We start from the raw sequence: 24,202 nt of genomic DNA on the forward strand, positions 1-24,202 counted from the left end.
AACCCTGCATTTTTTCGAGTTTAAATATCTACTATACCTCAGTGTAACTCACCTTGAGCTCAGATTTGGAAAAGGAGAGCAATAAACCTTGAAAAAAATCCAATACTATATATGACGTGTCATCATCTACCTTGACCAGCTTGAAGAAGTGATAGAAGCTGAAGTGGGAGATCCACTGGAGATGAGAAAGAAAGTGTAAACATGCAAAACACACTGATTGCATACACATTAATATGCAGTAAGATGTTTAAGGATCTCAAATGACGTGAATACACGGTAACAAATGCATATCCCTAGCTCTTTATAGTATCTATGTCTGTTGGACAGCAGATATCTAACTCACGTATTTTATTACTTCAGGTGGAAAGGAGTCGAGGATCAAAAATGTCTGTGTTGTGTGGAGTCAGTGCCTCCACCCTTTCTGTGTTAGGTTGCTCTTTACAGGATAACTATGAGCTGTCAGGGCATCTTATCATAGACAGGGTAGAGCAGAGAACCTTCGGTATAGGCAAATCTGCCAAAATGTCTTTTTGTGAAGGAACTGTTTGTCCTTGGCATGCAGTGCAGTGAAGTCAAGATAGCATATCAAAATGGGTTGATATGTTTCGGAAGTAATTCTATAACTGTATACCTGTAATTTGGCACTCAAGAGGATACCTGGTAGGAGCTTATTCTATAAGGAATGCAGGCACCTACTTTTCTTTATAGAATATGTGCCTTATAAGACAGAGATATGTGAGTCCTACCTATAGTCCTCCCAGACTTTACCTACGTGTACACCTAGATGTGAAAGACCCACTATGTAAGATATGCACATATTTACAGAATTGCTGCTGGATTCTATATAACGCACCTAGCATTCTGCGCTGAAATCTAAGCATATTCCATAGCAATGAACGTAACTTAATTGGCTTAAGCTAATCAGCGTTGATAACACCTAACAAGCAATAATGAGCGCTAATTGGCAATAATTAGAATTTACATGCACAACTCACTAAGCGTGTTCTCTAATGAGCTGCGCCTAAATTCTAATGTGTGCAGTTCAAAAGGGGCATGGTTCTAGGTGGGAAAATGGACATTCTGTGGGTGTTCCAAAATTTCAGTGCTTAGATATAGAATATGGCCCAGTGCGTGTAAATCTACATGCAGGGATTTACACCATGTTTTTGATGGTGTAAATGGAGGCGTGTAGTTTTAGGCGCTGAGATATCAACGAAGCGTATTCTATATATCGCGCCTAAATCTAGGTGCCGCTTATAGAATACGCTTGTCTGGAAATGTTTACCAAGTGAATTTTATAGGCTCCTTATATAGAATCTGGTCCTTAGTGCTTAGGAAGAGCTTTGGCATTTACATATGTATATGCACCATTATTCTAATGATTTGTGTGGGTAATTGGGGCTTAAATGTAAGCATGTATTTTATAGAATTACCCTTCATGTAGACAATTTGAAAAGCATTTCTACATATAAAAACAGCATTTAGGTGCAAAAATGTCCATTTCTAAAAATTGTAAGTATATAAGTGGGTATATGTGTATAACTTATTCTCCTGATTCTGTAAAAGTTGTGAAGAATTACTTGCGCAAACTTAGGCACGGCCCCTATTTGCATGCACAGTTTAATAGAATAACGAGCCAACTAGTGCCAATTGGCTTTTTAACAAGCAATTATTGGCACTAATTAGATTTAATTGGGATTTACGTGTGACCTATAAAAGGGGGCATGGAAGTGGGAGGGTAATGGGCATTTTGGGGTGGATCGGGGGCGTGATTTTGGTTTACGCATGTAATTATAGAGTAATTGTGTTCCACACATAAATTTAGGTGTGAGCACTTGCACCATGTTTTCATTGGTGCAAATGGTGATGCCTAAATTTACACACAACTTCTCCGCTTAAGCATTATTCTATAAACCACGATGAACTGTAGGCATGGCTTATAGAATATAGCACAGGGGGGTTGGCGCTAATTTTTTAGACGCCATTTATAAAATTGACCCCTATATGACAAGTGAGGTAATTAAATTTGCAGATGACACCAAACTATTCAAGGTTGTTAAAACACAAGCGGACTGTGAAATATGTAGGAAGACCTTAGGAAATTGGAAGACTGGGCATCCAAAATGGCAGACGAAATGTAATGTGGACAAATGCAAGGTTGATGCACATTGGGAAAAATAACCCAAATCATACTTACCTGATGCTAGAGTCCATCTTGGGGTCATCAACCAAGAAAAAGATCTAGGTGTAGTTGTAAATATGCTGAATGTTCTGCTCAGTGTGCAGCGGAGCCAAAAAAGCAAACAGGATGCTAGAAATTATTAGGAAAGGGATGGTGAATAAGACCTAAAATACTATAATGCCTCTGTATCGCTCCATGGTGCAACCTCACCTTAGTATACTGCGTTCAATTCTGGTCGCTGTATCTCAAAAAAGATATAGCAGATTTAGAAAAGGTTCAAAGAAGAGCGACCAAAATGATAAAGGGGATGGAATTCTTCTCATTTGAGGCAAGGCTAAAGAGGTTAGGGCTCTTCAGCATGGAAAAGAGATAGATGAGGGAGGATATGATTGAGGTCTACAAAATCCCAAGTGGTGTAGAATGAGTAGGAGTAAATCAATTTTTTACTCGTTCCAAAAGTTGAAAGACTAGGGACACTCAAGGAAATTACATGGAAACACTTATAAAACAAATAGGACGTATATGCAGGACGTCAGACTCACAAAAAACAGAAGCCTGCGTGGCCGCACTGCTGATTTGCAAGGGCAGGTTTCTACATGGACTGTTGCTAGTGGAGGAGTAGCCTAGTGGTTAGTGCAGTGGACTTTGATCCTGGGGAACTGAGTTCGATTCCCTTCAGCTCCTTGTGACTGTGGGCAAGTCACTTAACCCTCCATAGCCCCAGGTAGAAAATAAGTACCTGTATATATGTAAACCGCTTTGAGTATAGTTGCAAAAACCTCAGAAAGGCAGTATATTAAGTCCATTTCCCTTTCCCCTTCCCTTTTGGTTTTTACCTGGAGAATTGAGGTGATTTGTGAGAGATAACTTTCTTCCTGTTTACTAAGCCGCTCTAGCGGCTGCTGGTGTATTATTGCCGGACACAGCCCAATTTTTTAAATGGCCGTACGCTAATGGCAACATTAGGGCATGGTCACTAATGCAAAAAAAAAAAATTGATGTTTTCATAGCTACTGTAAAAACGGCCCAAGCCTATTTTTGCCACACTTTTCTATTCCGGGGTTTTAAAATTCCAAACCATTGGCATTCATCATCTATATGGGTTGTGATGTGTTAAATAAGTAAAACATTTATTTCTTATTCCCTTAAGGGCCCTTTTACTGAGCCCTTTTACTAAGCTGTGGTAAAAGGGGCCATGCACTAGCAGAGGTGGCCGTTTTTACCTCATGCCAGGGCCCCTTTTACTGCAGCGGGTAAAAAGACTGAAAAAAGAAATGGTCATGTGGTAAGTTTGCACGTGCCGTGCAGCCATTTTTAGGGGGTGAACTTAACCAGTGGCAGTAAGGGCTCCTGCGCTAACCCGGCAGTAACCTTTTTTTTTTAAATATTTCAGCTAGCGCCAGTGGGGGTGGAACTACTGCCGGCACCTGCGTTGAGCTGGTAGTAGTTCCGGTTTGCCACTTGGCAACCCTTTAGTAAAAGAGCCCTAAGCACTAACACAAGCTAAATGTGATCCATTAAAGCATTTTGCATTAGCTGTGCCATTTCCTTTCCTTTCTCTTCATGTGCACCATCCATCTTCTTTCTGCATCCCTATCTGTCTGACCCAGCATCACCCCCTATCTTCCTGCATGTGAGCATCTCCATCTCTGTGTTATTATTCTTGCCCTGTCCAACATAACTCTTCTGTGTCCATATGCCCCCTGCCACGTGCTAGCATCTCTCCCTCTCTCGCTCTTCCTTCTCCATGCCCCGCCCCCTAGAGGTCCAGCAAGTGTTCCTTTTTCTTCCTTCACTCCTGTCTCCCCTTTGTAGGGTCAGCACTTCTCCCATTTCCTTATTTCCCTGCAGGTCCTGACACCTCTCTCCTTGTCTTTCCAATCCCCTCCCCAACTCCAACACCTCTTTCCCTCATTGTGCTCCCTTCTTTTCCTGATTCCTCTCTCTGAAACTCGTTTTTCCTTACCCTAACCTCCCTGTCCAGCACCTCTCTCTCTCCTTGCGCCCCCCCGCCATGCATCACCTTTCTCCCTCCTTGCCCCAATGCAGCACCTCTCTTCCTCCCTAGTCCCTACCCCTCTTGATGCAGTACCTCTCTTCCCCCCCCCCCCCCATGATGCAGTATCTGACTGTCTCCCTCTTTGTCCTCCCCTTGCACCTCCTTGCTTCCACGATTAATTTTCTTAAGCAGTACTGGCAAATGGCTCCAGGAGCAGGCTGCTTCTGCCAATCCCAGGGGCATTCCTTCAGCCTGTCCCACCCCCGAGGGCTGAAGAAAGGCCCTCAGGATTGGCTGAAAGCAGCCTGTTCCTGCTAACGTGTTCCAACACTGCTTAAAAAAATATATCACAGCATGCTGCTGGTAAATGAAAAGGAGGTGCGGGGAGAGGATAAAGACTTAAGGAGAGAAAGGTGCTGTATGGAGGAAGAAGATGCCCAAGCCACAGGGCAGCTGGATGACACTGCCACTACCGCCAGGTGATACGGCTCCAGCACACCACTAGGGTTAGCATACTGGAAAGTCCCACATTAGGACATGCTGAGCCCATTTACTACTGTATTTTTAGTAAAAGGACTCCTTATTTATTTTCTTTAAGAGCCCAAGGTTGATGATAATATTAAACTTCCCCTTTCCCTACTCACCTCCCCTAACAAACCATTTCTCCTTCTAAAATCTTAAAATAGATAATAGCAAACCCAAACCTCTCTCTATTCCAAACCCAACTACATCTTCCTAGCCTCCCATAACCCCACACCAGCACTTACCTTACAAGCCCCTTAGGGCAGATTATCAAACCCCCCCCCCACTGTTCCAAACAACATGGTTTTACCAAAGGGAAATCGTGCCAAACGAATCTCATTGAGTTCTTTGATTGGGTGACAGGAGAATTGAATCAGGGACGAGCTATGGACATAATCTACTTAGATTTCAGCAAAGCTTTTGACACGGTTCCCCACAGGAGGCTCTTAAATAAACTGGATGGGCTGAAGATAGGACCCGAAGTGGTGAACTGGATTAGGAACTGGTTGACGGACAGACGCCAGAGGGTGGTGGTGAATGGAATTCGCTTGGAGGAGGGAAAGGTGAGTAGTGGAGTGCCTCAAGGATCGGTGCTGGGGCCGATTCTGTTCAATATATTTGTGAGTGACATTGCCGAAAAGTTAGAAGGTAAAGTTTGCTTATTTGCGGATGATTCTAAGATCTGTAACAGAGTGGACACCCCGGCACCCGGAGGGAGTGGAAAACATGAAAAAAGACCTATGGAAGCTAGAAGAATGGTCTAAGGTTTGGCAATTAAAATTCAATGCGAAGAAAATGCAAAGTGATGCACTTAGGGAGTAGAAATCCACGGGATACGTATGTGTTTAGGCGGGGAGAGTCTGATAGATACGGATGGGGAGAGGGATCTTGGGGTGATAGTATCTGAGGATTTGAAGGCGACGAAACAGTTTGACAAGGCGGTGGCCGTAGCTAGAAGGTTGTTAGGCTGTATAGAGAGAGGTGTGACCAGCAGAAGAAAGGGGGTGTTGATGCCCCTGTATAAGTCGTGTGTGAGGCCCCACCTGGAGTATTGTGTTCAGTTTGGAGGCCGTATCTTGTTAAGGATGTAAAAAGAATTGAAGCGGTGCAAAGAAAAGCTATGAGAATGGTATGGGATTTGCGTTACAAGATGTCTGAGGAAAGACTTGCGGACCTGAACATGTATACTCTGGAGGAAAGGAGAAACAGGAGTGATATGATACAGACGTTCAAATATTTGAAAGGTATTGATCTGCAAACGAACCTTTTCCGGAGATGCGAAGGCGGTAGAATGAGAGGACATGAAATGAGATTGAAGGGGGGCAGACTCAAGAAAAATGTCAGGAAGTATTTTTTCACGGAGAGAGTAGTGGATGCTTGGAATGCCCTCCCGCAGGAGGTGGTGGAAACGAAAACAGTAACGGAATTCAAACATGCGTGGGATAAACATAAAGGAATCCTGTTCAGAAGGAATGGATCCTAAGGAGCTTAGCCGAGATTGGGTGGCAGAGCCGGTGGCGGGAGGCGGGGATGGTGCTGGGCAGACTTATACAGTCTGTGCCAGAGCCGGTGGTGGGAGGCGGGACTGGTGGTTGGGAGGTGGAGATAGTGCTGGGCAGACTTATACGGTCTGTGCCCTGAGAAGGACAGGTACAAATCAAGGTAAGGTATACACAAAAAGTAGCACATGTGAGTTTATCTTGTTGGGCAGACTGGATGGACGGTGCGGGTTTTTTTTCTGCCATCATCTACTATGTTACTATATGTTACTATGTCACTGTTCCAAACAGCGCTCTAAAAAATAGCGGTGGAACAGCGTGGGGTGTTACTGAACCTGTGTTAGGGACACCAGAGGTCTGCCGAACCTCCAGCCCCCTGTCGCTGGAGGGAGGGGTCCTCTGTTCCTGCGGGGAGGGGGGGGGGTTGCTTCACTGGGGGGAATGGGGGCAGCGGCAAGTCTTGAGTCAGAGTTGTAGCTTGGAGCAGCTGGAAGCTTTGGAGAGGTGGATTGAGTGCCTGATTGTCATCTCCTGCTGAACCAGCCCCAGTATTTCGACTCGGGAGAAGAGCTGTGCGTCTGGGGTAAGACTAGATCTGGGAAGTATTGGACAAATGGAGGAATCCCTGGTAAGATATTTTGATAAATTCTGGCGGAAACATGCTACATTCACAGGTGACAAAGCAGGAGGTGGAACTATTACAGAAACAAGGAATGGTGGTACAAAAGTGTGAGGAGGAGGAGTTGAAGTCTTTGAAGGAAGTTCAAATTGGTGGCATATCAAAAATTGGAAGGTTTGGACAACTATGAACTCTGATAAAATCTGAAATGTCTTAATTTTCCTAAATGACAGTTTTTAACTCCAGTTGATATGTTTAAAAAATATTTGATGGAGGTCCTTCAAATTCCTTGACACTCCCTGTTGGAGCATATTTTATAGACTGGCAAATGTTTGACCAAGTTAGTATAAGGAGAGAAGGATCTGTCCAGTTTTTGGGAGACCTCTGAGCCTGTAATAATGAAGGCTACTTTACTTCTTTCATTTGCTTGGAACCTGTTAAGAACTGAGTCCTTAGGCTGAATATTTGCTTTAAAGTTGTGCATTTTGTAGGATAGAAAAGTATGGGTTTTCCTGATTTCTGTGGGGCCACTCAGCTTAGGCAAGCCACAGCTACTGGCACTAGGAGGTTCATTTTTCAGGCAATTCCATATAAGTGTTTTGATAAAATTGATGCCCAGACTTGTTTTTACAGTTTCTGTGCAATTTTAGTTTTCACTCCGTCTTCTAAAATGAGCTAATCTCACTTTAAAACATTTAAGCCAGTTATATTTGGTGACAGATTTCCTTTACTTTTCATTGTATATTAGCTAGTTATTTAAACTCCTGCTTAATTAGCTTTTTCTTCCCTCCCCCCCCCCCCCACTTGTATTTTTTCCTAATTTCTTTGGTATGTTTAGATAATATTCCTCATAAATGTGTTTTTCTTCTTTGTGATCGGAAAGGTTTGCTTTATTTGTTATGTATATGAGGAATGTTTTGCCTTTTGTCAAGATATTCTTGATATGATTGTAAATTATAAAGTAAATGACACCGGCTGCACATATTATAGCAGGACATGTTTTATTCACTCCTACCCTAGCTAAGATAATGTTCAAGCACCCTTTTGACCTCATTTGCACCTCTCTTTAACTAGTCCCTTATTTTCTTACTCCTGTTACTCTGTCTTATCTATCTATATGTTCCATCTTTGCTTACACCCTATGCTGTCTATTAAAATATTTTATTGTGTATTGTGTTGACATTGTAGTGTACCATATTATGCCATACGTTGTATTGTTCTTTGAATATTTTTATTGCTGTAATTGTCTTTTGTTTATGTTTGACTTACTATTGCTGTACACCACCTTGAGTAAATTCCTTCAAAAAGGCAGTAAATAAATCCTAATAAATAAATATTTAAAAAAATTAACATTCTCATATTTGTCTTTGCTGTGACTGAAACAGCTTACAATGGATATGTGGATGGTTAGAACACAAGAATAGGCATTCTGGGTCAGACCATTGACCCATCTAGCCCAGTATCCTGCTTCCACCAGTGGCCAATCCAGTCATAAAACACCTGACAGAAACCCAATAGTAGCAACATTCCATGCTACCAATCCAGAGGCAAGCAGTGACTTCCCCCATACCCATCTCAATAACAGACTATGGAATTGTCCAAACCTTTTTTAAACCTAGATACACTCGCTGGCAGCAAGTTTCAGAGCTTTTAACTATTCTTCGAGTAAGAAATTATTTCCTCCTATTTGTAGTAAAAGCATTTCCATGTAATTTCATTGAATGTCCCCTAGTCTCTGTATGTTTTGAAAGAGTAAAAAATCAAATGACTTTTACCTATTCTACATTACTCAGGATTTTATAGACTTCAATCATATCCCCCCCCCCCCCCCTCAGCCCTCTCTTTTCCAAGCTGAAGAGCCCTAACCTCTTTAGCTTTTCCTCATATGAGAGGTGTTCTATCCCCTTAATCATTTTTTTTGTTACATTTGTACCCCGCGCTTTCCCACTCATGGCAGGCTCAATGCGGCTTACATGGGGCAATGGAGGGTTAAGTGACTTGCCCAGAGTCACAAAGAGCTGCCTGTGCCAAAAGTGGGAATCGAACTCAGTTCCTCAGTTCCCCAGGACCAAAGTCCACTACCCTAACCACTAGGCCACGCCTCTTCGGTTGCTCTTCTTTGAACCTTTTCTAATTCCACATTAAATTTCATCTGCCATTTGGATGCCCAGTCTTCCAGTTTCCTAAGGTCTTCCTGCTTCCTGCAACTTTTCACAATCCTCATGTGTTTGACAACTTTGAATAGTTTTGTGTCATCTGCAAATTTAATTACCTCACTTGTTCCGATTTCCAGATCATTTATAAGTATGTTAAATAGCACCAGTCCCAGTACAGATCCCTGCGGCACTCCACTATACACCCTCCTCGATTGAGAAAAATGGCTGTTGAAGCAAACCCTCTGTTTTCTGTCCTATAACCAATTCCTAATCCACAGAACATTGCCTCCTATCCTAGGACCTGCAAATGTTACACTTACATTCAAAAATATGTCAGTGTAACATTTGCAACTGAAAGACCTGGAAAATGGTATTTCCCAGTACTCATTATAGGGAATTTATAATTTTATCAGTATTTTATTTATTTATTTATTTATTTATTGCATTTGGATCCCACATTTTCCCACATTTTTGAGGGCTCAGTGTGGCTTACAATACATTATGAATAATGGAGATAGTTTGTTACAATTCGGTTATGGATTACATTGTGAAGAGTTATATGAGACATATATATATATATAGGAGTCAGTTAATTTTGCATTGGAAGTAAACAGTAAATGAGAATATGCAACTGAAAATCTCAGGGGACATTGAAGTTGAAGGTGTGCAAATAGCATGTTAGCCCAGACAGTGCATTAAAGGTCTACTAATTTACCGTGGAATATATTTAAGCAGTTTGTTATGGTATAAGGATGAAATATTAATGATAAGTGTAAACATATGCCAACTCCTATTAGTGCTGAGAGAGTTTAGCGGCTATGGATATATATCAGATTCTGAGTTTATGATAAACATAACTTGAAAATGAAGTTGAAGTGTGCTTGAGTGGCTATTTCCTTAGCGAGAGGTTTAGTTCAAGTATTTAAGCAGATGTAACTAATGAGGCTGTTAAAGGATTTGAGGGTTCCTGTTGACATCACAGAACATATGGCCATATTTCAAGTGCTTTAAATTGAAAAGAAACTGAACTACCAGAGCAGTTGTGTTCTACCCATATTTAATCCATTATTTATATGTTTTTGTTCAATTAAATCTTTCCTTTTTGCATTCCTCCTTGTTAAATCAGTCTCTTCCAGTTTCCCCCATAAACCTTTTAATCCTAGTCCTTCCCTCACAAACATTCATCTTGTTCATTGCCTTTCCTCGTCCTCGTTAGATTGTTGATGCTGGGAGCACAGGAGGCGAGCGTTTTCTTGGATGTGATTATTTGACGCAGCCATTTAGCGGCAAAACATTATTTTTTGCCATCCAAGATAAGTAACATTGTTTGATTGTTACAATTATTGATATATAACTGGGGCTGCATCTATGAGTGTTTGATTAGATGTTTGGACAGCTGCTTATGAAGTTATTCAATGTGGAGTTTTTTTGAAGACTCATGATTAAGGAGGCACTCCTTCTTATTATAAGGTGAGTCCTTTGGAAGTTGGAGGGGCCGTTCTAACTGAGGTCTTTTTTTCTCCACTCTTTTCATGCGTGCGTCCATTATCATCTTTCACCGCTCTATACAAATGTAGAATATTTTGGAAAATTGATGTGATAGATTCTACATATTCCATAAACCTGTGGTAATTGAAATCACCCATTATTATTGTGTTGCCCAGTTTTGTTAGTCTCCCTAATTTCTGATAACATTTGTACATCTGTCCATCCTGGCCAGGTGGACGGTAGTACACGCTTATCATTATCCTTTTCCTTTTTACATATGGAATTTCAATCCAAAGGGATTCTAAGATGTGTTTTTGTTTCCTGCAGAATTTTCAATCTATTTGATTCAAGGACCTCCTTAACATATAATGCTACCCCTCCACCAATTCGAGCCACCCTATCGCTATGATATAATTTGTACCCTAGTATAACAGTTCCACTGTTTATCCTCCTTCCACCAGGTCTTTTATTCAGTAAAACATCCTTTAGGAAGCTTTTACCCTAAGGTGATTTATACCCTGCCAAGAGGAGAGAGGACGGTGAGAGAAAGGTTAGCAAGGAATAAATTGTAGCCAGTTAAAAAAGACCTTTAGAGAACATCATTGAAAATTGGTTCTGTGTCACCAGTCTGATCAGAAGCTGTCACATTTCCACTAGCAAAATATGCATTTTATTTTTAAAAAGCATATTGACTTTGAAAAAGAGGGGAAAAACTGCTTTGCATACTGTTCTTTTCCTTGTTGATAAATTTTAACAAGACCACATTCTGTACTGCATGATTCATGGAGTATAGTCTCTGTTAGGACACTTAGAAGGACGTTAGCATCAGTCAATGCAGTAACACAGTAAATGCCTATAGAAAAAGACCAAGTGCCCCCCTCCAGCAGTAGCCTGGCTATTAATGTCCAAGCCTCTGTTCCACCATTCCCACTTGTTCCAGGTGCTGCTGTTAGTGGATCAGACAGATCTCTCAAGACAAACTGTAATTATGTTATTGCACGTCATAGGATGTGAGTGACTTATTATTTACACCCCTTCCCATCCAACAACTGAATTTCACTTGAATTTCTCACGAAATTATGTATAAGCAACAGAAAAAAATGAGTAATGTTATTCACACCTGATAGTACCCAATCATTATGAAAGGTTGTTATGAATAGAATAGCCTACAGCCTCAAAGGCAGAGCAAAGATTCATGACCTTAAGATCTCTATAACGTACCAGAACTCAGGAGAGCATATATGACATAGCAGCAGTGACGCTTTAATTAGTGAACTTGATTAACAGAAATGTTGGTCAAAACATTAATACTCTCTCTGTTGATCTCACAGACAACTATAGGAAAGATTAAAAAATGCATTTTTTAAAGCAGTATATGTTGTTATCAAAATCAGTCACTCAGATGTTGGTTGCCAGAGTATCAGAAACATTTACTTATTTTAACATGCTTGCTTCAGAGAGGTAGTGAATATGGTAAAACACCTATTTTTATTTTCTAGCTGTTTAGACTGTTTCTTTAGGATATACAGCCAGGACATAACCATGATATGGTCAGCCAATCAGTTCTGGCCCATCATTGACCGCACTGAAGCTTACCTGTGCTACCATGGTATCTCCCCCTAAGCCTGGTGCCCCAAGCAGGCATCTTTCTTGTCCACCCCTGTACAGCAAAGCAAATACATTCAGTGGCATGAGAAATAGAGACAAATTCCACTGCCATAATATTATGAGAGAAATCTGTAGTGTTGTCTTGAATTCTGTGGAAGACGCACACTATTACTGTTTATACAAAATTGCAAAGATGCATTAATGTTTTCATAAAGCCTGATATTCAAACAAAGATATACATTTACCCTTAATTCTATAAAAGTCACCAAAAATTGCGTGCACAATTTAATTGAATAATGAGCTAATTAGCACCAATAATTGGCTTTGTAACAAGCAATTATTGGCACAAATTAGATATAATTGGAACTTACGTGCAAGTAAAAAAACAAAGAAAAAGGGGCATGGAAATTGGAGGGTCATGGGCGGAATGGGGCATTCCTAGCATTTACGCGTGCTATAGAATACAGGGAATACATGCCCAATTTAGGTGTATATATTTGCACCACGTTTCAGTTAGTACAAGTAGCCATGACTAAAGTTAGGTACAAATCCCGGGCATAAGCGCTAGTCTATAAACTGCACCTAACTTTAAGCACAGCTTATAGAATAGTGCTTTTTTTCAGCTCTATATATAGAATTCACCCCTAAGTGGTGAGTGGTAAATATAAAGCAGTATTTAAAGTATGATGTCTAATTATGTATGCTACAGGATTGTTCAGGGAGGGGGATAGTATTGGAATCATCATAATTATTGAGTTTATTATCAAAATGTGAGGGTGGCAGGAGCAGGTCTAGGAACCTGAATTTTGATTGGGGGTGGGGGTACAAGGCTGAAGTTTTAACTAGGGTGGCTAACATCCTTGCATTGACCCTGCAACCAAATATTTTGAAGGGCCTTTATATTTGCAAGACTGCCTGGTCTACTGGAAAAGACAGGTGTGTTAAGAGAATCTGAAAAGCACTGAACGTCAGATGTGTGGATGGATACATGCCTGCAGGTTTAACAGCAAGTTTAAAGAACGCAAGAGTGCAGCTTAAGCATCCAACGCCGATGTTTCAACTAACAGGTCATTGTGTATCTGCTGAGGGCAATTAACCCGAGTCCCTGATGAAAGTATTGAAACCCGCGGTGTCGGGCGCAATCAGGGGAAGCCCAAGTGGATTTTAGCATTAAGAGACATGGACACGGCTTCGAAGATAAGATAAGTTTATTATTATTTAGAGCACGTGTAGTTTGAGCACTTTTACGTGTTTGCAATAGCACTTACAAAAAATGAATCAAGGGATAGCCCAATGAAGAGATGCTATGCCACTAGGCAAAAGATTTAATGACTTTGAGGCATATTTTCAAAGCACTTTGGGAGGCTAAGTTCCATAGGTTTCTATGGAACTTTGGGAGGCTAAGTGCTTTGAAAATGAGCTTGATTGTCTTTATAAGTGGTATCTTCCGAGGGTTCCCTTATACAAGTATAAGATTATATCACATCATGAATATGTACAACAAACCAATGTGTAATGAAAAACTAAAGGTTTTGCTATTTGCAGACAGTTAGTTCTTATTTTTGGTTTTGTAGTTTATATGCAAGTTTAACAGTAACATTGAAACTTGACGAATGATAGCTAGACTGTATATTGAAAAAACATGTATATGTGCCTAAAGCTGAACTCCTTAATTTAGGTCCCTAAGGAACCTGTGAGAGGGTTTATAGAACACTACCCCTCTGCCTTAAGAATAGTCCCTCAAATAGCCTAAGCCACCTTAAGGTAAAATCACTGGTCCCGCCCTGGGAGGAAGTAAGCCGGGAGGGGTGGAGTCGGAACCAGGAAGTGTAAAAGGCAAGGCCAGACTAAGGTTATGGAGGCACAGGGCAGGGGAGACAAAATTCCCCGGGCGTCCAAGGGGGGCCTGGCGCCGGGGTCAGGCCGTCGGCGCTGCAGTCCCCGGTCTCACCTGCCTGCCCTCGGCTCTGTCTGCCACCGGGCCCCCTGCATTAAAATCGACAGCGCCTCAGGTGAGCTCAGTTTGGAAAGGCAGATCACCTCCCTTCGGGCTGTCCCTGTGTCCCGTCCTCGCGGAAACTGTAAGTTACATCAGACGAGGGAAGGCCTGAAGGGAGGCGATCTGCCTTTCCAAACGGAACTCAGCTGAGGCGTTGCCAATTTCAATGCAGGGGGCCCGGTGGCAGACGGAGCCGAGGGCAGGCAGGTGAGACCGGGGACTGCAGTAGTGGGGGAAGGGGGTGGCAGGGGGCAGCCTTGCCCCGGGCCCTGCTTAGTTTCTTGGCGGCCCTGGCACAGGGAAGGGAGAATGGGAGCCTCAGCACATGCTGCTACAGCTTATGTCTAGTGATTATGACCTGGCTGAGCTAAGCCAATTTTGTTTCCTGATTTGAGATTAGCAAGTCTTGCTCTGAGATCTCGGTGGAGCCAGACCTGGAACTCTGAGAAGAACTTACAGGCTGTGTTTGGGGCATGGCTGGCTTGCCAGCCAGAGGCTTGTTTAAGACTGTATTTACTGAACTACACAGGCATTTCATCTTGTGTTTCTGGTTCTATGACATAACAAGCCTCAGGATTCAGTTAATAAACCACTTATTTTTGTTTATATACATTTGTCTGGCTGTGTTATTTCACAGGCACACCCTCAAACCCCCACTCGGGCTATCACAGAGCACTTTTGCTAAGCTTGAGGTAAGCAATAATGCTAAAAAATACCTTATGGGGCGCACTCACGTGTTCCGTGGTAGTTTTGGGATCAGCACACGCTACCCAAAAGCTAAAATAAAAAATAAAAAATTATTTTTTAACACTGGGGCAGAGAGTGGGTGTGTTCTGTGCTAATCGGTTAGTGCAGCTACATTGCCATGCCCTTATCGCCTTCAAAATAGGTTTCGGTAAGTGCTCATGCACTAATGGCCACGTGCTAATGGGAAAATTAGCATGTGGGTATTAATACTGAAAATAGAAAAATCAGCCATTTTAACCCTGCCAGAAAAATGGCCTTGGAGCTCGGGAATGACCTGCGTAAGGGAAATGGGACTTGATATACCGCCTTTCTGAGGTTTTTGCAACTACATTCAAAGCGGTTTACATATATACAGGTACTTATTTTCTACCTGGGGCAATGGAGGGTTAAGTGACTTGCCCACAGTCACAAGGAGCTGCAGTGGGAATCAAACCCAGTTCCCCAGGATCAAAGTCCGCTGCACTAACCACTAGGCTACTCCTCCATTTTTTACCACAGCTTAGTCAAAGGGCCTGAAAGTTAGGTTCCTAAGATGCCGTTTTATTAGGGTGTTATGCCCTTTACATGCAGTTTGCACGTACAAACAGGCAACTACATAAATGTGTTGAAGCATTTTGCAGTATTTTTCCTGTTTGCGCACACTAACCTGTGTATTCTTGATTTTTAAAAATATTTTTTGGAGGGGTAAAGTGTGGGCAGCGAGTAGGCATGGACATGTTCACCATCTAGTCCATTATACTTAACACGCCCTACCTGATTAACACAGAGTTAACATAGAAACATTTATCGCATTAACACTAGGCAGGTACTGTGTACTAATGACAACGTCAGTGCATGAACTGCAAAAAAAAAAAAAAAAAGAATAAAAAATGTTAAAAGCACCATGTAAAATTTGCAGGTAGAGCGTGGTAAAATCCTGTATAAAAATGCACTAACTGCAAATTTTAGCACACTAGGGGGGAGTCTTTTACTAAGGCATGCTGGCGTTTTTAGCGTGCATTAAAAATTGGTGCACGCTAAAGATGCCAATGTATTCCTATGGGCATCTTTAGCATTTAGCGCATGCCTATTTTTAACGTGTGCTAAAAATGCCAGCTCGCCTAAGTAAAAGACCTCCTATGGGCCCTGTTTATACTAAAGTGTACTACTGTTTTTAGCACGTGCTAAAAATTAGCGTGCACTAACCATGTAGACACCCATAGGAATATTATAGGCATCTACATGGTTAGCGCATGCTAAAAATGCTAGCACGCCTGTAGCACAGCTTAGTAAACAAGGCCTTTTGTGTCCTATTTTCTGCCAAACATAGAAGCCTTAGGGATCCTTTTACTAAACTGCAGTAAGCGCTAGCTCATGCTTACCGCAAATTAAAATGTTGTATCATGGGATGCACTCGGGCACCCTGTGGTAAGTTTTGGATCTGCACATGCAAACCACACTCTAAAAATATTTTGTAATTTTTTTGGGAGAGTGCATGTCTGGGGGGGAGGGGGGTGGAGAGTGGGTGTTTCTGTTCTAATCGGCACATCTTCATTAGCGCATAGCTAGTTACAAAAATTAGCGTTTGACCAGCAGTGTAGCTGGGTTTTGGTATTGGGGAAGCAGACAGTGTCACAAAAATAGGCGCCAGCACAAATAGGTTTATAAAAACGTATAGGCACCATTTTCATTGGAAGTCCATTTGGGGGAGGGGCCACTCCCTTTGCACCCCACCTAGCTATGCCTCTGTTTTGAGATCTTACCATCACCTATTTTGTAGACGGTAAGGGCTGCTGCTCTAATCCTGATTAACACAGAAGCACCCACACCTCCCCCCCCCCCCAGACACGCCCCCTCGGCCAAAGAATTGAAAATATATTTTAGCACTGGGTATCACATGCAAATTTGAAACTGAGGACTCCTCAGTGTGCCCTGAGGTAAGCTCTTTAAAACCTACTGTAAGCATTAGAGCTATACCAAATAACATATTTTACTATTCGGCCGAATAAGAATAATGGAAACTATTCGGCCAAATACAAACACCAAATACAAATAATGGGCATTGAGCTTTAACATAACAAGTAATGTGAAATCTGAGAGCAAGTGTTTATTTCAGTAAGATTTAACATAGTTGAGCCCAGATTATTTATATTTGAATTTAAATCACTATTCAGCCAAATACGAATAATGTAATCAGGGCACTATTCGGGGCTGAGTCAAATCGAATGTGAATATTTGGTACAGCCCTAGTAGGCATGTGTTAGTGCTTACCTCAGCTTAGTAAAAGGACCCCAAATTTAGGCCTTCCATTCATTTGCCTAGATCTGTGAGCCTAATTAATGAGTCTAGGACTGAAAATCTGTGATAAACTCCTAACTTTTCTCCCTGCCTATTGCTCATAAACTTATGAGTTCAATGGATTTTATTATTTGATATTTATTAGGCTTTACAAAATTTGCAAACCAAGGGGTCCTTTTACTAAGGTGCACTAATGGCTTTAGGGCTGTATTCTGTATATGGTGCCAAAATAAACACTATTCTATAAACCGCACTTAGCATGGTTTATACAATACTGCTTATGTCCAGGAATCATGACTAATTTTAGGTGTGGCCATTTTCACCAACTGACACACCTTAATTAGGTGTGTATCTCCCTTATTCTTTATATACACATGTAAATTCTAGGAACGTCTCTGATCCACCCATGACTCCCTAAATTCCATGCTCCCTTTTTGGACTTGTGAATAAAATTTAGGCAGATACCCAGTGCTTAAATTTATGCACTTACATTTCAATTAAATCTTATAATTGCTTGTTAAGCTAATTATGGATGCTAATTAGCTCATTATTCAGTTAAAGTTTGCATGCAAATTGGACACATGCCCAAATTTGTGTGTGCAATTTTTAGCGCTTTTTATAGACTTTGGGGCTTTGCGCACACTAATAGGAATACAATGGGCTGCGTGGCATTTCATACATGATAATTCAGTGGTTCCCAAACCTGGTCCTGGAGGCACTCCAGCCAGTACAAGATATCCACAATGAATATTCATGAGAGAGATCTGCATACAGTGAAGGCAGTGCATGCAGATCTGTCTCATGAATATTCATTGTGGATATCCTGAAAACCTGACTGGCCAGAGTGCCTCCAGGACCAGGTTTGGGAACCACTGTGCTAATTGTTAGCACATCTTAGTGAAAGGACCTCCCAAGTAAAGACACTTGTATGGAAAAACTGATGAAATATAAACTATAACAATAAGCAAATAGGGTAGAATGCATTAAGCAATGGATACGCCTCATCAACAGTCCACTACATTTGGGGATCCAATATCGGAAGATTGAAAAAAAAAATAAAAACTATAGAAGTATTATACTGATATATACTGGTTACAGAGCTGCCACAAATCTTATGAGCCCCAGTGGACGAATCAAGAATTTAGTGAAATTGTGAGTATAGATTTAGGCAATCGGGGACCTTTTTACTAAAAAGCGTTAAGGGCCTTATTCTATAATGATTATGATCCTAAAATTTATGGTCTCAAATTACGAACATAAATCTATTTTAAAGCATAGAGTATGCTCCTAATTTAGGAGCACAAATTTTAGAAGCATAAATTTAGGAGTATATCCTTTTTAAAATAAGGCCCTAAGTTCCTAATGCACAGTGTGCGCCAACACGCTACCACAGAAACGCATTAAAGCATTTACAGGTATGTGGGCTGTTTGCACACACTAACCCACATGTTACCGATTTTTAAAATATTTTTATGAGATATTGCTGTGGAGATTGGGCATCTAACCATTAACTAGTGCATTATAATAAACGCATGATAACTGGCTAACACAGGAGGCTGTAAGTGCTTCACATTAACCTTCTGAAGATACCGTGTGCATTAGCACATGACCTGCAAATATGCAAAAAGAAAAAGCCCTTAAAAATGCCACGGTAAACCTGGGCTTAGCATAGCTGCAATTGCACTTTACCACGCATTAAGCCTAGATTTTACCGCACTTCAGTAAAAGGACCCCTTAGTCTTAATAAATTTTCAGAGGCCAATTTAGGAGCAAACTCATTTTAATATCAGCCCTGTTGTTTCTCTGTTTTCTGTTTCATGAAAAAAATGTAAAGAGATATATTTGAACATTGCCACCAGATGTGCTTATGGAATAGTTTATTTTGGGGCTCATTTTTAAAGCACTTGGACTTACAAAGTTCCATAGGTTACTATGCAACTTTGTAAGTCTAACTGCTTTGAGAATACACCTCCAAGTCTTCTCATCAGTAACTAGACTACCCTATACTCTGCATTTTAAAATTAAATAGAATACAATAATCCATCAGCTTTTTTTTCTCATTCCCTCTCTTTTGTTTTAGATACTAACAAAGCATAATCCAAATGGGGTGCAAATGTTGCAGAATGATACAACGGTAATGTATGCACATCTAAAAAAATTCATTTCTCCTCACCCCTCCATATTCTATTCCCATTTTCTCATCAAAGCTATGCAGTAAGGCCCTCATGATCAAAAGCCCCACGCTGTTCCAAACAGCGCCCTAACAATAGTGCCGGGACAGCGCAGGGCTTTTCTGCATCAATGATCAAAGATAATGCATGCAAATCTAAGCAGCGCTATTATGTTTGATTATCATGTTGAAGTGCGGGAGAATTGCGCTCGAGCATGCGCTCAGCACAATCCTCCTGCCCAAAACTGTCAAAGTGGCCTGCCGATCCCCCAACAAAGAGGCCCGCCGCCGGCCAAACCGACTCCCACCCTCCCACCCAGCGATGGGGGGGGGGGCTGGAGGTCCGGTGGACCTCCGGTCCCCCCGACGACCCCCCCCCCCCCATGTTCATGGAGGGCTGGAGATCCGGTGGTTCTCCAGCCCCCCCCCCCCCCCCCCCCCCCCACGAATCCCCAGAGGACTTGGTTGCCGGCTTAAGAAACGCTGCCCTACCCTCCCATCTGCGACGGGAGGAGGGGGGGCTGGAGGATCGGTGGGTCTCCAGCCCCCCAGAAATCGTTGTGATCCATCGACGGGGGTGGAGGGTGGGGCCTAGAGGTCCACCGGACCTCGAGCCCCCACCCCAACTCCTGCCCCCCCCCCCCCCGGCGTTCTCCACAAATCCCTGGTGGTCCGTGGTGACACGTAACCCCACCCTCCTCCCTCCCGGCCCCCCTACCTTTGTTGGAGGAGGGACGCAGCCTGCATGCCTCCCTCCTCTTCCTTTCGACGCCGCGATTCCCTTACATGGTATGAAGCCCCGCCCAGCGCATCCCAGGATGCAATGGGCGGGGCTGGGCGCCGCCATTTTGAAGTGGCGTCGAAAGGAAGAGGAGGGAGGCATGCAGGCTGCGTCCCTCCTCCAACAAAAGGTAGGGGGGCCGGGAGGGAGGGAGGAGGGTGGGGTTACGTGTCACCACGGACCACCAGGGATTTGTTGAGAACGCGGGGGGGGGGGAGTTGGGGTGGACCTCCAGCCCCACCCCCCTCGTCGGTAGATTACAGCGGCCACAAGGATTTCTTGGGGTTTGCGGGGCTGGAGGCCCACCGAACCTCCAGCCCCCCCCCCCCCCCCCCCCCCCCCCGGCGCTGGTGGGAGGGTGGGACAACGCTTGGCCGGAGGCGGCCACGAAGATTTCGGGGGGGTTCGGATCGTTGGGGGGGGGGCCTCCAGTCATGTGTGCTGTTGCCTTGGGGGGGAACGGGGGCCTGCCAGCATGCAACTGCATGCTGGACAGGGCTCACCATTCCTCCCCAATGATCCGCAAAATCTAACGCCAGCTCGGAGCTGGCGTTGATTTTGCTGCGGCCAGCGACCCAATCTTTGGCGCGCTGGTCGCTGATCATTGGGGATGAATGCGTTAAGCGCCAATTAGCATGCATTTGCAAGCTAATTGCGCTAGAAGCCCTGTTTAGCATTCATTTGCATGCTACTTGCACTGAGAGCCCTCGAGTGCGCTGTTTCAGGCGCTCGAGGGCTCTGATCATGGGTCGGCTGCAAACTCTGGCGCTAGTATGGCGTTAACAGCCTCTAGCACCAGAGTTTGCTTTTGATCATGAGGGCCTGAGTAACTATGCCACAGGTCCATCCACAGCATATTACAACATGGAAGCCCGGGCATCCATACATGGGGGCTCACTCAATTTCTAGCAAATAAACACATTTCCCCCCGGATTCTATAAAGCATGATACACGCACAAATCCACTCGTATTCTGGATTTGCGTGTGCAACTTAATTAGTTAACAAGCCAATAGGTACAGATAATTGCCTCTTAATCAGTTGTTGACACTAATTGGCATTAATTAGAATTTAAATGCAGAACCATCTAAGCATATTCTATAATATGATGTGTGTAAATTCTAAGTCGCATAGTTGAAAAGGGGGCACGGCCATGGATGTGAAATGGATGGGTCATGGGTGTTTCTAAAATCTATGCACATTGTTATGGAATTCACCCAGTCTACGTGTAATTTAGGCATCAGAATTTATACCAAATTTTACTTGACGTAACTGCTCACGACTAAATTTAGTCATGCGGACGGGCGCTCGGCATATTCTGTAAACCGCGTGGAAATTTAGGTGTATTCTATAAAGTACACCTAAATTTAGTTGTACTTTATAGAATATGCCTAGGTGTATTTCGTTTTGGTGCCGATTTTTTTTTTGAGTGATATATAGAATCTAGTCCTTTATGTATGTGTATGTGTACATGTATATACAGCTTAAAGGCCCTGCATCTCTTGGGAAGATTCCATAATCACACTAATGGCATTCTAGGATGGCCTTTATACCTCATTGGGAACAGGGTGATAAATCATCAGCATTATTCATGGCCATACAAGTCCTGTGTTATTCCCTTGCCAATATGCCATCACAGGGCCGCTGAGAGACTGAACGGGGCCCAGGGCAGAGTGGCTACCGCCCCATCCCCCCAATCGTTGTCCACTGCTGCCGCCCCCCCCCCCCCCCCAATCGATGCGCTTCTAAGAGGAAAAGCAGCAATGGGCATAAGAGCAGCGCTAGAGGAAACTCCGGGTCCTCCCCAGCCTCTAGTGGGGGCCCAGTGCCGGAGTTTTCTCTCTCCTGCTCCTGTCAGGACGCGATCACTTGGGTCCCATCAGGAGCAGGAGAGAAAGACCCCTCTTAGGGCAACTGATTTAAAATAAGAGACATAGAGGGTCCTTGTACTAAGCAGTGATAAGTGCTAGCACATGTTTGCCACAGCTTAAAAGGGGTTTACCGGGGATGCACTCCTGCAATAAGTTCTAAATTGGCATGCGCAATCTGCACACTAAAAGAATTTTTCTTTTTTTTTGGTTCTGGGGGTGGAGAGTGGGCATGTCTGCACTATTCAGTTAGTGCATCTACACTACTGCACGGTAACTGATTAGCACAGACCACCTACAAAATGTGCGGCTGTAAGTGCTCAAATGGTAATTGTTTTTTAATGGTTATGTGGTAATGGTGACGGTGAGATTGTTCCAATGGTTTACAGTCCACTGCACTAACCACTAGGCTATGCCTCTGACCTGCTTGCAGAGATGGGTTTGTTACTTTTTAAAAGTACTTAAGTAAAAAGTAAAAGTACTGACTTCAAAAGTAGTGAAGTAAAAGTAGAAAGTCTTAGCTAAAAAGTAAAAGTAATAAAATACAGCTCTTAAAACTACTGTTTTACTACAAAGTAAAAAATATTCTTAACAAGTTGGACCACAGAATCTAGTATGATTACAAGCAAACTTCTAGGGGGTCACACGATGTCCTTCCTAGGAAAAGGGGGGGAAAAAACACCCTGAGCATTGCAGTGGCAGAAGAACATTAATACACCTATTGGAAAACAAAACAAGCTGGATTAGTACAGATCAGTCCCACACAGACACTTGATGCTAACAGAATACCCAGCCTTTTTCACACATGAACAGAGGTAGCCCCTCATGACATATAGAATAAGTAACCACAAACTAAAAATAGAAATATGTAGATGGAAAGGGAAAGTGGCTGGGATTGTGGGACTCGATATACCACTTTTCTTTGGTTACAATCAAAGCGGCTTACTTATTATATACAGGTACTTATTTTTTACCTGAGGAGGGTTAAGTGACTTGTCTAGAGTCACAAGGAGCTGCAGTGGGACTCCAACCCAGTTCCCCAGGTGTGCTGCACTAACCACTAGGCCACACCTCCAAACTGAACCCCCAAGAAGCTATACTCTACATACAGTGTAAAACCAAAAAGCAGAAACAGTAACACATCCCTTTGTACCATGCAAAATACAAAGAGAGCAGAAGTAAATTTCAAAAACTTACATATTCCAATTGCTACATTAAAAATTAACAAATAAAATGGAAAATAAGGTGATACATTTTTATTGGACTAACATTACATTTTTTTGACTAGTTTTTGGAGGTGAAAACCTCCTCCTTAATTCAGGAAAATCATACTATTACATCAGTATACTATCCCGACCTGAAGAAGTTAGTCAAAAAATATAATAGTCCAATATAAAAGTGTCACCTTATTTTTGTTTTTGGGTTTTTTTTTCCTTTTATTAACTTTTAAAGTGGACTATCATGGCTTCCGCATTACTTCATCCTGGCTTGTATCTGATTGGGTCTGAACTTCTGTCTCAGCTCAGCTGTTTTTGGGACCGGAAGTTCGGGCCCAATCAGCTGCAAGCCACACCTGACATCACCTTGAAACCCTAGTCTCCGCCCTCTACACCTGCCCAGGACAGCTGTTGATTGGCTATTACTTTGTTGTCAGGCTTAGCTGCCTCCCTAGCCTGAACTGCACTGTGTGCAGGTTCTTCTTCCTCTCCCCTTCCAGTCACCATGGCCCTAAAGCACAGTCATGCTCCCTCCCTCTTCGTTGCAGTTTCCAAATTTGTACATTGTTACTAAATACAAAATTACGGCTTAAATGTTACTTATTACAAGTAAAAGTACTGCCATTTGTACTTAAGTACTGTAACAAAGTACAAGTGCTTTGTTACTACCAATCTCTGCCTGCTTGATGCTTTGTTCAGAAAGGTCATAATACCTGTATCTGACATAGAGCCTGGTTTTCCTTTCCAGTTTCACTTTCAGGGGAGAGGGAGAGGGACAGCAGCCACTGGAATATTAAAGAGGGGTCATGCCTTAATCCCTCCAGTGGTCAGTGCATTTTTTTTGTACTTTGGGCATGACCGAAACAGGTCTAGATAAAAACGTCCTCCTTTTTAGACATGGGTGTTTCTTCCTATTCAAAAATCACTATTGGATGTCCTACTTGTGGGCCCTCCCTGGTTCCGCCTAAAACATGCCCCCTTGCTATTTGAATGACCTGCGGTGTGAAAAGTCCAAAGTCTGACATTCCAAACTCAGGATTTGGGCGTTTTTAGCAGGAGGACTTTTTTTCAG

The 24,202-nt window shown here is 42.7% G+C and overlaps 1 protein-coding gene across 8 annotated transcripts in view; it reads left to right on the top strand.

Annotated features, from left to right (window-relative positions):
* The window catches only part of LOC115461463, a 162,720-nt gene that overhangs the window by 123,311 nt on the left and 15,207 nt on the right, over positions 1–24,202 (top strand). For 7 of the 8 annotated variants that reach the window (XM_030191276.1, XM_030191282.1, XM_030191279.1 and 4 more), the window contains one exon: positions 19,177–19,230. The exons of the other annotated variant lie outside the window; for it this stretch is intronic. In XM_030191276.1, the coding sequence (XP_030047136.1) occupies positions 19,199–19,230 (32 nt within the window). In that variant the 5' untranslated portion in view covers positions 19,177–19,198. The remainder of the gene's footprint in view (positions 1–19,176; positions 19,231–24,202) is intronic. 8 annotated transcript variants of the gene reach the window in all.

Source organism: Microcaecilia unicolor, chromosome 2, assembly GCF_901765095.1.
Source record: "Microcaecilia unicolor chromosome 2, aMicUni1.1, whole genome shotgun sequence".
Taxonomy (NCBI): Eukaryota; Metazoa; Chordata; class Amphibia; order Gymnophiona; family Siphonopidae; genus Microcaecilia; species Microcaecilia unicolor.